The 15,950-nt window shown below is 31.8% G+C and overlaps 1 protein-coding gene across 1 annotated transcript in view; it reads left to right on the top strand.

Moving 5' to 3' along the window:
- The window catches only part of LOC111618806 (E3 ubiquitin-protein ligase RNF128-like), an 80,517-nt gene that overhangs the window by 32,168 nt on the left and 32,399 nt on the right, over positions 1-15,950 (top strand). The window contains exon 2 of the mRNA XM_023360374.1: positions 9,868-9,978. Within this exon, the coding sequence (XP_023216142.1) occupies positions 9,874-9,978 (105 nt within the window). The 5' untranslated portion in view covers positions 9,868-9,873. The remainder of the gene's footprint in view (positions 1-9,867; positions 9,979-15,950) is intronic.

Here is a 15,950-nt window from a genome sequence, read left to right as displayed (position 1 = left end):
TATTTAAAGGTAATTTTTATTATAGGCCTATAGACCTTACACAGCGTTATTAATATGATTTTGGAGGTTACAGAACTTTAAAATTACTTTAAAAAATGGAAAATAATTATATCATTTGATTTCAAGATATTTTGTATACCTTAGAAATAATTAATTCTATCCCGGGATCCCGGGAAACAGTTCACTTTTATCCCGGGATCCCGGGACAAGCAAAAGACCGGGAAATGAGAAACCCTATTCGCAGGGTTACCACTCCTTGGTTTTAAAACCCAGATCTGGGTTTTTCGATCTTCTCTTGGTTTCAAGGTTGTTTTTTTTCTAATTTTTGTAAAACATGGGGTTTTTTTTAAATATGACTACATATACAGTAGAGTCTCGATTACCCGACATAAATGGGCAAGCAAAAAGTCGAATAAGCAAAAATGTCATATAATAGGGAAGAATTAAAAAAAAGTTTAGCATCAAACTACGTTATACTTTTAAAATGTAATCACCTAAACATATTTTACAACAAATCAATAGAAAAAAAATCAATACACAGTAATGTTATATAGTCATTTGTACTATGAACATTGGTTCTTTATACCATTTGATTGTTCCATTTTTACATATAATAAATTACACAGAATGTGATGACAGATGATTCTGTTTGCCGGTAACTATTTGGTATCTGCTTCACTATGACTGACTGCATTCTCAGATGATCTGATTCATAGTTACTGTCAGGAAGAAAAATGTCGTCATTTTCTGTTCTGAAGATAAATTCTCATAAGCAACAAGNAGTAAATAAAATGGAAATAATTTAATGTTCTTTGGGCGGCCCGGTACCATTTGATCCACGGACCAGTACCGGTCCGCGGCCCGGGGGTTGGGGACCACTGATTTACAGGATGCTCATTTTATATAAGATTTACCTGTTTTTGTATATTATTTGTCTTATCTGTATTGTATTTTATTTTTTTAGTTTTATTTATGTTGTTTATTTTTCATCATTTATCCATGCATTTAATTTAATTTTATCTATATTATTTATTTTTCATTATTTATCTACATATTCATTTTAATTTATATTTAAACCAACCGGCATTCATTGTTTGGAAAATTATCCAAATTATCCTATTTTCACTGAGTTGAAATTTGTATTCTACCTGAGGATGGTCTTTAAAAATAATTGAAAACATTAGTAATTCATAACTTACTAAGCATAATTTTTGGATTTTTTACTAACTTAAATCACACAGGGAACTTTAATTGATATAGATTTTTTTTTTTTGTTGTATTTGGAAATTGGAAATGCATTTCCAGTTCTGATGAACCCTCTTCAGTTCCTTTTTTTTTTTACTGATCTTATTAACATAAATAATAGTATTAAAGTACGTACATCACACACACACACACACACACACACACACACTCACACACACTGTTTACATAAATTATTTACAAAAAATTTTTACTTGCATTATTCACTTATTTAACACAGATTGATATTAAAATTGGGCAATTAAACTGGATTTATTGTAAAAACCTTTATAAAATAAGCAGTATAAAATAAAATAAAATTAGATAAATAAACATTTTAAAAATGATTTTTTTAAAAAGCGTAAATTGCTTATACCTGTATATGGATAAAAGTACAATTGGTAAAATTTAAAATAAATTTAAATAAAAATAAATAAATAAACTTAATTAAAAAATGTGTTTAAAAAACTTTTTTCAAAAAGGTTTAAGTTAAAAGTCACTAAAACCATTACAAAACATACAAATTACACTGTTCAAGAATGTATGTTATATATACTTTATACGATATTTGAATTTGAAACATAACATGATTTGTTTTTTCTTTTTTTGTGATTTTGTAGTCTTTTCCACCACATTTTGAAATTGTCAGGTTGTTTTTTTAATTTTGTCCACTGTCACCATGCTAGGAGTTGGCTTGACCTGTAGGGTCAGCTTAAAACAATAGAAGTTTTGGCATACATTTTTGAAATGCAGACCTATAAGAATGGGATATTTACTTTTAGTAAATGCTAATTTTTTAAAAATTTTGTGTACTGTACCTTCAATTGCATATGCTTACCAGTAACTGAATGAATAAAACCACCGAACTCTGGTATTTGTTAGTGGGTTCATGCCTCACTAATGGACTGGCTGTATAAAGTTTTCTTCATGTTAGTAACACCTAAATAGGGGCAAATTTCCCATAAAAGATCTCCTGGGAGGCATTCCCCTCATCAGATTGCCCATGTATTGCATTGCCATAATCAAATAAAATCAAATCAATCAATTGTATACTTTATGACAGATAACCCAACTTTGTGAAAAGAATAAGTATACAACTTTTTAGAAAAGTGAATCTTAAATCTCAGTTTGAAAGACTGCTGGATGCAGTTATGCAGTTGGAAACTGCAAGGATTCAACTGTGCGATTCTCTCAAGATTGTAGCTGATACCAGGCAGAGTTACGTCCAGCCAATGGTTCAGTAGTACATATCATTTCTAGAAAGCTTGAAAGAGTTCTTTCAATAAACAAGGAGTTTAAAACAATGAAGAAAAGTGAAGCTATTTTTTAATTTGAAAAGAACAAATCCAAGCTCTCAAGCAATGACATCAACCTCTTCAAGTATGCACCTGTGACATGTGATGTGGAAAGATTGTTTTGCAGATACTGGCAGATAACGATTAATCTTTCAAGTTTGAAAATTTACATAGGCACTTGGTAATACAGTGCCATCATGAAGTCTAATAGTGTCATATATGAAAGTTGATAATTAAAACACTGTATGAGATTAAAGGAAATCTGAATTAACCTTAGTTAATCTTATCTTCCACAATTTTTAGATTTTTTTTATTTCATAATTGCAGGTTTTTAGGGCTTTAATACCTGCTTATTTTGCTGTCTTTTTAGCACTTAAAAATCCAAATATTAATTATAATGTATAACAATAAACTTTTGAGCCTTTTTAGCTGTCTTAAATTCTTCAAAACACATTATCTTTTTGTCCTCTTTATATTAACTTTTGTTGCTAGAGGATGTCAATATTGTTAGAATTTAAACAGTTATATCAAAAATTAAGTGGTCTGGAAGTGTGCATTGCATAGTGTAGTTGTAGTGCACTTACACAAAAGTTCATTACTTGGACCTCATCATTGAAGTAGTTGATAACAGCATAGAAACAGCATTATACTATAAGCCAGATTACTGCTGGCTATACATCCCTGCTGATTCCTATCCCAGTACAAAATTGCAGCTTTCAGAGTCCTTATGCACAGGACACATACTTATTGTACCAGAACATAGAACACAAATGCTGAACTGATATGTATTACTTCAATTGCCAAGATGCACACTTTCCGTGAAAAAGTGATTAAGACCTGAGCTAGGATATTTTTATCTCAACTTAAAAAATCCATCATCTAGTAACCAAAACATAAACAAAATGGAACAGATGTATGCTAACTGAATAGAACTGATATATGAATGCCACTATCTACATATCACCACTAGATTTTAGATGCAATTTATAGACAAATAGTGGAACATAACAACAATGGCGTTATATACAAATGGAACTCAACCATATACACAATACTTAGAAATGGGAAAGACTTTAAACATAAGTAAGTCCAGTATGAAGGTGGTTAAACTATTACATTGCTAAAGTTGAGGATATCAAAAAATGTTTGAATAATAACATTTTCAATCATCATTTCAGTCATTTTCTCAATCTAATTTTGTATGAGACATAACATTTCATGAACAATCTAGTAGAAATTGTAGTGCCTTAGATAGTCATATCATCAAAAAATATACCAGTGGTATTAAGTTGATTTTTGTGCTTTATAGCTGATTTCTTAATTATCTATATAATATGGCACTACAAGTACGACGACCTAAGTTTGCTTTTCTGTGAGGCATTATGATTTTCTGTGAGGCATTATGATTTTCTGTGAAAATGAACTAAAGCGGATCATCTTCTATCTATTTATATAAGTCAAAATGTAATGTTCGTTTGTTCCTACCAATTCCTTTGAAATTTTGACACAATACTGCATTTGAATGCACATGTGTTTTTATATAATATACATGTCGAAATGTCCCCCCTGGGAGATGGATGGGATTAAGGCTTACTGTAAAGAACTCCGCTTCTATTTATACTATTTTAGATGTGGGTTTTTGCATTTTTTATTGCGTTTTAATAGGGTACGTCAAGAGAATGTACACTAACAACAAATTTTTCGATATTCCCCCGGAGGGAGAGAGACAGGATTAAGGCTTACCGTGAAGAACTTGGCTTCTATTATACTATTTTAGATGTGGGTTTTTGCGTTTTTGATTGCGTTTTAATAACGTACGTCAAGAGAATGTACACTAAGAAGAAATTTTTCGAAAAATCCCCCCCCCACGGGGGAAGTGTTATAAATTTATAATAGATACGTTTTGAGCCACAACAACGTGTGGCGGGGTCTGCTAGTATGACGTAAAGAGGGAGTTGTTTCTAAGTTTATGGAAACAACTCCCTCTATACTTTCCTAAAATAGAAACATTGGTGGCATGCTGTTTATGGAAGCTGTGGAAGTATAGCTTCCCTTGTATTTTCTAAAATATAAATAAATATTCTGTGATTATTTTCATATTTTAACATACTTTGAATTACTTAAAATTAATATGTTGTTATAACTGCATTATGTATTTTATTACAAATTTCTATATGTGTGAAAAACTGGTAAGATTGCTATTGTATATTTGAATATAAATTCATAAATGCATATTCCCAATGGAAGCACTGTATTGTCAAATACAAGACAGCTTCCACAGTGAAAATATTCAAATGGTGTAAAGCAGCCAGATTATATGCATTTGTACATGTGCTTTACAGAGCACCAACCTCACACAGTTCAGCTTAACATCAAAATATCGTATAATGCTTCCAATGATTCTATCCAGGATTGGTGCAGCTTTCCTATCATCAAATGTCACTGCATGCCATTGGAAGACATTAATAATAATAAAGTTGGTATTAGGATTAGAACAACAATGTATAGAAACTAAATTTTCAAAACTTCAAAACCCTTGTTCATTCCTTCATATATCCACTGGCATTTGTTTAATGCAATTTTGCACAAACTTTTGAATGTTAATTTGACTTTAGTTCTATTTCCATCTTTCTTATTAAACAAAACTAAATACTGTCTTGTAGATAGTGATAGATCATGGCTTTCTGAAGGTTATTTGGATTTAGATAAAGCACAATATAAATTTCAGTTACATATTGATAGTCCTAAGTTTCTCACAATTAAAAGATTAATAAGTGCTGTGTAATCATAAATAGGGATTTATCCTTCACTTTGAAACTTTTTATTGCAATAATAATTTAATTATGCAGAGTGCCTAGGATGATAGATTATTTATGTTTGAATAAGGATATCATACAAGATAAAGACAAAGGGAATATATTTAATAAAACTATTTAATCATGAAAAAGATTTTTATTATATAAGTGTTATTTTTAGGTGTATCAATAAAAGAATGAGTAAGCATTTTTTGGTGCTTGCAAGACTCATTATGAATCTGTTAACACAATGGCCTATGCAGTGCTGGATTAAGCTTCTATCGGGCCCTAGACAAAATTTAAATTAGGCCCCATTTAAATAAGTTGCTTCTAAATAAATCTGAAATAATATATCAGTTAAAATTTTTATTAATAATAGTGAATAAAAACACTAAACAATAATAATTGTATAATAAAAGAGTTTCTGGTATACAGTTAAAGTAGTGACGGCCTCGCTTTTCAGCATAGCCTGGAAAGTAAAAGGAGAGAAGGGAGGGGAGGGAAAGGAAGGAAGAAAGGAGGAAAGGAAGAAAAGTGGTTCGCATGGGGCTGATGGGACCATATATATGAACCCAAACAACAAACATAAGCAGTTTCTGGTATAATGAAAAATATATAAAAAGATATATAATTGTGACCGGAGGGTCGGCACCACGTCAGAATGACACCACTGTGTCTCTATCAACCACGATGGCAGTTTGTTTCCCCCCCCCCTTTCTTTCATTTTTGGACTTTGGTCTCGCGAGCGGTTGCGTGCATAAGCAATCGGATTCCGGATGGAGGAGATTTATGAGCCAGCTAGACAGAAGTGAGTCACTCGGATACTAGGTTAACAAATACCCATTTATTTTTCAATGAATTTACATGTTTCCAATATAGCAGGATAAAATAGAGACAAACACGTCGCTTTCATGAGAGAGAGTTTACGTGAAATTGTGTGTTATCATAATTACCTGGAGTAGAAGAAAGTCGTTGGTAAACGAAATGATCGTCCTTGAAGAGAGGTTCACACGCATGAGAGTTTGCTCACTGGGAACAGTTCGAAGACAGGCAGAGATTTTCTATCCGTTATGGGAGTGGCAACTGAGGAACTGGAGTATCGAGGACCTACAGGTCCTCGATACTCCAGTTCCTCAGTTCCCACTCCCATAACGGATAGAAAATCTTCCTGTCTTCCGCCTGTGTTCCGCTGAAGAAGAGAATATTCCCTTATTGGAGGCACTAATTATATTCTGTTATGGGAGGCAGTAATATTGGCCATATCGGCGATGATTATATTCCGAATTGGAGACGACGATAATCCGAATGGAAGATTTTACGTTATATTATTGAAAAGTTATATTACTATTTAATTGAAATTGTTTAATTTGAAGTCAGGGTTCTCACATAATTATAGTCATTAATCAACCCTTAACCCCTGGCTCCTCCAAATTACGGCCCTAGACAATTGTCTTATTTGTCTATTGGTTAATCCGGCACTGGGCCTATGACAAGAAAATGGAAGGATTACAAGACAAACCCATTTTAATTTTAGAAGATAAATTTAACATAAACCTTAGCTTTTAGAGCAGTTTTACATTTATGTTCTGGGAAATAAGCTTTCAATAATAAATAAATGAAATGCTTATAATTTAGAAAGAGCTTGAGCTGTGTTGTTATCTAAGTGTGACTTTTCCCTCTTCTCAACCTGTTAAAATTGCAATTAAGTTAAATTTGCAGTATTTAAAATTTTTAATTTCTCCCAGTACCACAATTTAAAGTATTGTACTGCTAACAAATAATGATTAAAATGATTAACATTTAAAGCGTTAGTTAACGTAGTCATCATCAGTTATTGGTCTTATAAGCCATATATTGAGTTTTTTAGTGAAAAAAGAAAGCTTAAAAATAACTGAAGATAATAAATATAATAAACTCTGATTACAATAAGTAATGTTTTATAGATATGTTTTAATTTGTTTTAAGACTTGCTAATTTTGATAACATTAGATGACTGATGATAATATCCATAATTAACATGAAGTAGATTCTACTATGTTATTACACTTAAATAAAAGTTATTTTTGTTTCTAAAAATTAAAAATGAACTAAGAGTATATTCTTTTTCAAAACTCCATACATTATAGAAAAATTTGAAAGAATTGGGTCATTTTCCTATGTATATATAGGCTAATTAATGTTTTATGCATTTTCTAATTATTTTCATGTGTTGAAAATCTTCATATATCAATTTTAATTCCTCAAAGTTTATAAATTACTTTTGTATTCTTATTGTTGTTTATTGTTTTAATTACATCTTGACATTCAATTTATAAATAATGTAACAGTCATTGATGTGATGATTCATGCTGTAACTAGAGAGTTTTTTTTTATGTGACCTAATGCAGTGAAATGGGTTACTGGATTGCAAGTAGGATTCAAATGGATCATTTGCTATGTTTAGCATTCACTAAAATATTTCCTTTTTATATCACTGTGTAATGGTATTTTTGGAGTACACTGATTAGACTACTACATTTAAATAAATAGGTCTATACTTTAACAGAATAACTATTGTTTGTAATATAAATTATTTAATATTTGATTGATCATTTTTTATTATTAAAACATCAAAATTTTAATTTTTTTACATAGCTTATTAATTTGAAGATGAAAATATACAGATTTATTGTTTAATTTTTTTATCATTAAATAAAAAGCTTCATATTTTATTATTTTTTAGAACTTTTATATAAATTAGGGAGATTTGTATTAAAGTTTAGTTTTTTTCATTTTATGTAATATATATGGATTGAAAATTCTTCATTTTATATATAATACATATCATAAAGTTTTTTTTAACTTGTTTTAATGAAGTATAAATGTTGTTAACATCAACACTTACTGTTTTTAAACTGATTGTTACATTCAATTATTAAAATTTGATTTAATAATTCATATGTAAACTACAGTATTACCACTCAAACCTTTTAAAAATGCATTTTGAAAAATTAATAATAATCTGTGTTTTTAAAGGTTTGAGTGGGAGTACTGTAGTTTATGACAAATGCAGTTTTGCTAAAATGTGCTTTATATATCTGATTAAAGTTTAACCACTTTTAAAAAAGATTCAATTTTTAAGGTTTAATTTATTTCTCTATTAAGTTAGAATGTGATATGAAGATTATTTGTAGTGCATTTTATATGATGTATTTACATGATTGTATGCTTTCAATTTAATATCTACTCAGTTTATTTATAATATTTTTTGTATATATAATACAAAATTCATATTTATTGATTAAATTTTTGTTAAATATATAAAAATTTAATTTAAATGTATAAAAATATTTTTGTCGTAAAGTTAATACAATATCTTCAGATATTATTAAACATTGGATTAATGTAGAGAAATCAATTTTAGAAAAATACTGTAACTTGAAATAAAGTTTTAAATTTTAGAAGTGTGATCAATCTTATTTTCTTTTTAAATCTTTAAAAAAACATATTTATTTTTTTGAAAATAAAATTATATGATTTGAATGCACTTGTTGATGATTTGAATTATCTGAATATATTATATGATTTGAATGTAAATTAATCAAAATTATATGATTTGAATGTAAATTAATACCAAGTAATAAATACATGGTATACTGGATGAAAAGTCATCACCCAAAATTTTTACTATGAATGTTTTCAGTTGCCTTGAGCAATTGAAAACATTTGTTTTCCATTTTACGTTTTTGATCTTCAAACTAGATTTTTGCTTTTGTGAGTGATATTTATGTAAAGTAATACCAACATATTCATATTCAAAAAGCATTTACAACACTTGGAAAAATTAAGCTGAAGATAAATACTTTTCACGTTAAGAATGTATCATCATTATATGTAATTTACTTTGGTTTTCTTAATTAAAGAATTCATTTTTGTATAATTGTTATGAGATTTTTATGATTTAAAACACATACTGATTGAATGTTCAAATAACATGTTCTAAATTGATTTTTAAGTTTCGAAATGTGACATAACATCAAAAGTATAATGTGAATACTTTAATATTCGTGCCAATTTGTATCTCTCATTTCAATTCTTAAGTTTAATAAAAGTATAGAAAAATAGAGAGATGATAATTTAATGTAAAATGCTTCTCTTGAATGTTTTTATTTTATGCAATGGAAAAATTGATTAGCTCAATAAATAGAACATATTTGAATATTTTATTTAATTAGATGAATTAAATACAGTCGATCCCCCCACTATAACACTGTTGATAATTCCGTTTTATATGAATTCCATGTTGTACGAGTCACTTAGATTTTACAAATATGTGTGCCGGGCTGTGAATGGCTCATGTATTTGTAAAATCTAAGTGACTCATACAACATGGAATTCATATAAAACAAAATTATCAACAGTGTTATAGGAGGGTCGACTTTATATTTAAACTTAAATTATTCCTATGTAAGGAAATAATTAAGTCATCTTTTCTTTTTATAAAACTTTTATAAAATAGAATTATGAAAATCAATATCTGAATTATTTATTTACAGATCAACATGAATCGAACAATGCTAGATGTTAGAGGTTTAGAAAATGATTTTGATTGGTGGTTTAGTAGAAGATCGTGGTTTGACACTTCATTTTTTCCTGAAAGATCAGAGGTTATTATTATTTTATTAAAAATACTTTCTTGATTTAAATTCTAAATTTTAATTTTTTTTTTTATTGTAAATTCTTTAAATTGACTTCTCAAATCCAGTTTGTCAAATATAAATTCATACAGTACATTGCAAATGATACTGAATAAAAAATGTCAATATTTGTAATGTTTAGCATAATAATAATTTTTTTTTCAAACTGTTGAAAATAAATATTATGTCATTGACAAATTTTCAAGAGAAAAGCTTTTTCAGACACATTTACAATTATTTAAATTAAATATGATTCAGTTTTTGACGAAACCAAAATGTTTTTTATATTTATGTTACCGCTAAAGCTCGAAATCCGTTAATGTGCACATTACCTAGCTAATATGCAGATTAACTAGGGTGATCCGTTAAAGCTGCGAAAATTGTTCAATTTCTCAAATTACCTAGGTAATTTGAAGAGTATCTAGGTAATCTGCACATTAACGGCTTCCGTATCGTTAAAGTTCAAAAGTTTGTTTCTTTCACTTCCTTTCCCCACTCCTTCTTTTTACGTAGATAAATTTAAATCCTAGAATGCAAGCAAGCACCGAATTGGTGAGTAAAATCAAGAAAAGATTCTTCGCAAACCTCTTTAGCGAAGATTTAAAATATAATACGTAGTGTTTTAATAACAAACCAAAGTATGATTCCATAATTGAAGATGTAAAGCAAATAAAAGTTTCCAAGAAGAAAGAATCATCTCGAGATTATCAAATAATTCAAAGGTGTGATGTGTTGACTGTACGAGGCTGTGAAAAACTCATTGAGCCGTTGTCAGATGCGCGAGAAAGGTTTGAAAAAGTTTGTCCATGCCGGAGAATTGTTTGACATTCGATAAAAACTGAAGAAGACCTTGAAAAATTAGAAGATTCACAAGAGACTGTGATTATGAGATCACAGTCAAATCTTACTCAAGAGGACATTCCGTTATCCCCCGCTTCTACAGAATCACCTATAGAAATACAAGAATTTACCGATAGTAATCTTAAACTGCCTTCTATACCGTTGATTGATGATGCAGTCACGAAGAATATTCAGTTACCCTGCACCTCCAAGGAATCGCCTCTGCAAGTTGAAGAAGTCATCACTGAGTTACTCTCAACTTCAGCAGAATCGCCATCACAGTTTCGTACGGAGCCTGTAAAGAGCACTATACAAGACATAGTCTGTATTGTTTGCTCAAAAGCAGCATCAAGTGCTCACAAGTGTAAATCGTGTAATATGTTTGTTCACGCAGTTTGTGGTGAAGTAGATCCTAAAGAGGAAGGGTATGGTAAGAATGTATTGTGCATCATCTGTAAAAAGAATATGGATCAGAAAATACAGCGTGATGAAGCCAAGAAATGTTTAGAAAAGCAAGCAAAGAAAATGTTAGCAGTTTCTAATGCAAAGCACCCAAACGTCGATGAAGGTTTCGCTGTGAGAATTAAAGTACCCGAAGAAGACAGAGCAAAAACTGATGCACGTTCAATTTTAGCTGTGGTTCTTAGTAAAACAGAGGATGGCTTTTATAAACTTGATACTAAAACAGGTATTTTAAAACAATTGTATGCAAAATCTGAATTCAGTGTTTGCAAAGAGAGATTTTTAACGAAAGAAGATGGATGTCCCTGCTGTAGAAATATCTTTACGTCAAACAGCAATAAAACAATCCCTTGGTACTGGGCAGGGTTTCAGAAAATGTGACTGCAAATCTAAATGTACCACAAATAGGCGTGCTTGTCGCAAAAACCAATTGCTACGTAATTCAAAGTGTCACCAATCTTTAGATTGCACTAATAAGTAAGTACAATTTTATCATATGTTTTGCAAATTCATTTCCCTAATTGTAGTAATATTTTAAACCGTTTGATTTTTGTATTAAAGTTTTTTTAATTGATTGATGATTGATTCAATCAACTAATTTGTTGATTGTATTAACTTGATTCTTTAGATATTGAAAATTAAATAAATAACATTATGTTAATTTAAGCGTACAGAAACGTTGCTGTTGTTCCAGCAAAAATGTTATTTTCACTTTACCGAATGCCTAGTAGGTAATTTGCAGATTACCTAGATAATCTGAACATTACCTAGGTAATTTGAGAAATAGAATAATTTTCGCAGCTTTAACGGATCACCCTAGTTAATCTGCAGATTAGCTAAGTAATGCGCACATTAACGGATTTCGAGCTTTAGCGGTAACATTTACACAAATGTTATTGTATTTCCTTCAGAATTAGCACAGGTTGCTGTTGAGAACTAATCACACAGGAACTCTTTTTGAGTGGAAAAAGAAGGTTTATTTTCTATAATTTAAAATGATATGCATTTTGGGCTTATTACTCCTCTTCATTCATATTTTATTAAATATATTGGTAAAAAATCATGTAAGAATTTACAGAATGTGTGAAAATATATATAATGTAGGCATAGAAAAGTTTTGTCAATAAATGTAATTACCTAATATAGTGACAGTTGGAATAACTAAATTATTAAAACCATGGATAAATGTAGTAATTAATACTCCTAAAATAATAAGATAATTAATACGTATTAATTATCTTATTATTTTAAGAGTATTAATTACATTTATTTATTTACGTATTTGTAAATATTAATTTTCTAATAATTTTTTTTCAGTTTTATTTTACCCATGGTTTTAATAATTTAGTTATTCCAACTGTCACTATTGTGGGACGCTGGAGGTATGACGAGGTCGTACCTCTTTTTGTTGCCACAGGTTGGTTAAACCTGCCCAGTTGTCCGAGGATGGCTGATTTACGTTCTATGATCCCCAGGCAGCGGAGTAGCGTGGGTGTCAGCCGCCCAGGGCGGAGGAAAATTTCGCCGTCCCGTTATTTAGGTATCTCAATTTAAAAGACTAAAATTCAGTTTCGTAACAGAAGAACTAGTAATGAAAATTTCCTTGCCAGTGTAGCCACCTGTTCAAAATAACTCCATTGAATATTGGAGGTGTGTATGAAAAGAAATGAATCGTACAAGCAAAAAAAAAAGGTCGACAGGCTGTGCGCACGAGTTCACCCGGACGGTTAGTCTATTCCCTGACTATTCCGTGCTCATTTCAATCGGTCCGAATCGTAGGTGCGACGAGACTATGGGTTAAAATTTTTACAAGATGATATTATTATTTATTGTGAAATTTTGCCGCTCCCGCTACGCCACTGTCTCCAGGGGTCGGGAGTCTTTTTGTCAGGTCGAGTGGAGGAGGTGAGAGGGGTTCGGTAAGGCGTCGGCTATGAACGAGCAATAGACACCATTTTTTAAAAGAAACAAAGATTTATTATTAAACAATTGGATGATTACAATATCTGTCGAGATTTTCTAACTTTCGAGTACAAGGAAGGGCCGAGAGAGAGTTTACACGCTCGAGTTCATCTCTTGATTATTTCCACGAGGGTCCGAAGCTGGAGGCACAGAGTTAAGAGAATCGCGACTTAACGTCGTAGGCTGCACTTACTAAAAATTCCGACAATAGCTTCTCCATAGGGCCCGGCTTCTACTCGTCCGCCGTTGGTGAGAGAGTCTCCTGAGGGGGGAGAAAAGCGGCTTTTATAACTTCGTGATGGGAAAATATGTCATATGATGCCCTGTTGTGGGAGGTAAAGGTTATTGGAGCCGGTGTGGAGGTAAAGGTGTTCCCGGGATCAAAATAAAGTGACGAAATCGGACGTTAATTGTAAGCTTTAAGTCTTGCAGTATGAAAATGAGTGCCTGGATGGGTGAATGTTTACCTTTAAAAAGGAGGGTTATAAAATTTTCCCAGCGATGATGTTTCTTTCTCTTTTCAAATCTTTAGGCAATAGGAAGGGAAATAATTAGGGAAACATCGATAAAAATTCCGGATTGCACATTTACTTCATGCTTTCTTTAAAAACGCACTTTAAATTAATTAATAGTGTGATTGTAATATGTTCTGTCAATCAAATCTGCAGTTAGAGGTATGTTTACATAGGGAATGATCGGTTTGATTTTTTTTCTCTCTCTCGACAACAATTTTGTGGCTCGTTGGCTGCATCAATATGTCACGCCACTATAATAAAATAATTTGATGTGAAATTTAACACTGTGGATACATACAAATAAATCCCGGCGCGTGTCAGACTCGCGACAAAATGGTCGGTTAATTAGCTGGTTGATATTCTTGACCTGGGTCTAGGGCAGTGTTTCTCTAATTTTAACGAATCGTCGCTCCTTCAATAAAACCGTTACGTAGTATCGCCCCCTTCACTACAAAATTTCGATGCCGAGGGACAAGGCTAACACCAAATTCGCATGCATTGAATAGACTAGTGACTAGTATAATGTTATTTGTTTAATTATTGTACGATATAACGAAAAAAATATCTAATTATTCTTAATTAATATAATGTTTTACTATATTGCCCAGAAAATTGGTTTTCGCCCCCAAAATATAAATTGTTACTAATCGCCCCCTCAACATGGAAAAACGTCCACATGGGGGCGATATCACCCCCGTTGAGAAACACTGGTCTAGGGTAACAGTTTAAAGTTCGTGGTGGATTAAGAGTGTCCGTTAGAATTTCTTTGTTCTGTGGTGCAGGCTGGTCCGTTGAACGATGGCATCATCATTGATGGATGAGGGAAGACTATCTTGGCTGCTTCAGTATCTTGAGGTAGGTTGATATCAAGTGGTTGTAGGTGGTAGGGTTTAAAGTAGGCGATCGAGGTCATATTGGACATCGAATAAAGATCGATCTGCCAATTTGATATCGTAATCTGAGGCCATTTTTAGCATTTCTTGCGTTTGTGGCTCCATGAGATGTTTCTGAAACAGTTGAATATATAAGTTCATTACCTCTCCTAAAGATCCTTGTCGTTTGAATAATACATAGATTTGATGTCGATTGTTTCTACTTATGTTTAAAGGTATCATTTAGTAGAGTGGTTTGTGAGCGTAGTAAATGAATAATTCTCTCGTTACGATGTTTAATTCTCGAGATTTCGGTATTTAAGGCCTCAATATATTCTGAGGTAGCAGTTCCAAAGAGGAATTTAAGAGCTTTTCCTCCTATATCTATCAAGTCTCTCCTTTTTTGAGATGTGCGTAGGGTGACTAGAGCAGTGAGCTCTCGATATTCTTTGTGATAATTAAGAAATGAAGTTTTTAGTAGCTCGAAGCATCTAGTAGGGAGATTCCATTGAGTTTGAGTGTCTCCGTCCTTCGGAGGGCTGTGTTCTCGTTCTTGGATCATGGTCTCCAAATAAGAAAGAGATTGTGAGACGAATGGAATTTGTCGTTCGAAGGTGAGATCGTTAACTAAAGTCCAGTGACTTGCGGTCATCAGAAAATTCCCTTGATGAAGAAAAATTACAGTACAGCGTCGTTTATCCGAATCAATTGGGGACTAGGGTTGTTCGGATAACCAATTATGTACGAAAAAATATTAATTAGTGTTGTAACGAATAGTATATTCGGCCTCAAGCCGAATACCGAATATTCGGCCAAAGTATTCGGCTTGATTAACGCACGTATGAAAATTGGCGCGCAAACCGCATTATGGCAAGGATCCTGCTCTCTATTGGTCCGCTATCACTACGCTTCGCCAATCGCGTTAATTCTTGGCAGTTGTAGCGGACAGGCAAGAGTGTCATGGAAGTATGTGATAAATGATATCAAATGTGAATAACAATGAAATGACCTACACGTGTAAATAACGGAAAAAGAACAGAGAAGGATCGCGAAGTGAAAATGTGAAAATAAATATGAAATTGAGTTGACAACATAATCGAACAAGTCTAGGCAGCTTATTGGCACAAAATTCGCGGCCGTCACCAATGCCAAACAATTGTTGTCATAGACTTCGGAAAGCTAAATGCTTGTAATGAAAGTCACTTAGCGTGCACGGGCGAAAGCCTGGGGCCGTTCGGGCTATCAAGCTGTCTCGAATCTGTGAAATCATAACTGTGACTTATATCGACGT

Source organism: Centruroides sculpturatus, unplaced genomic scaffold (genome assembly GCF_000671375.1).
Source record: "Centruroides sculpturatus isolate CEXI.00-Female unplaced genomic scaffold, Cexi_2.0 scaffold13, whole genome shotgun sequence".
Lineage (NCBI taxonomy): Eukaryota > Metazoa > Arthropoda > Arachnida > Scorpiones > Buthidae > Centruroides > Centruroides sculpturatus.
The sequence above is the reverse complement of the archived record's forward strand: the minus strand, read 5'-3'. Positions and strand labels throughout refer to the sequence as shown.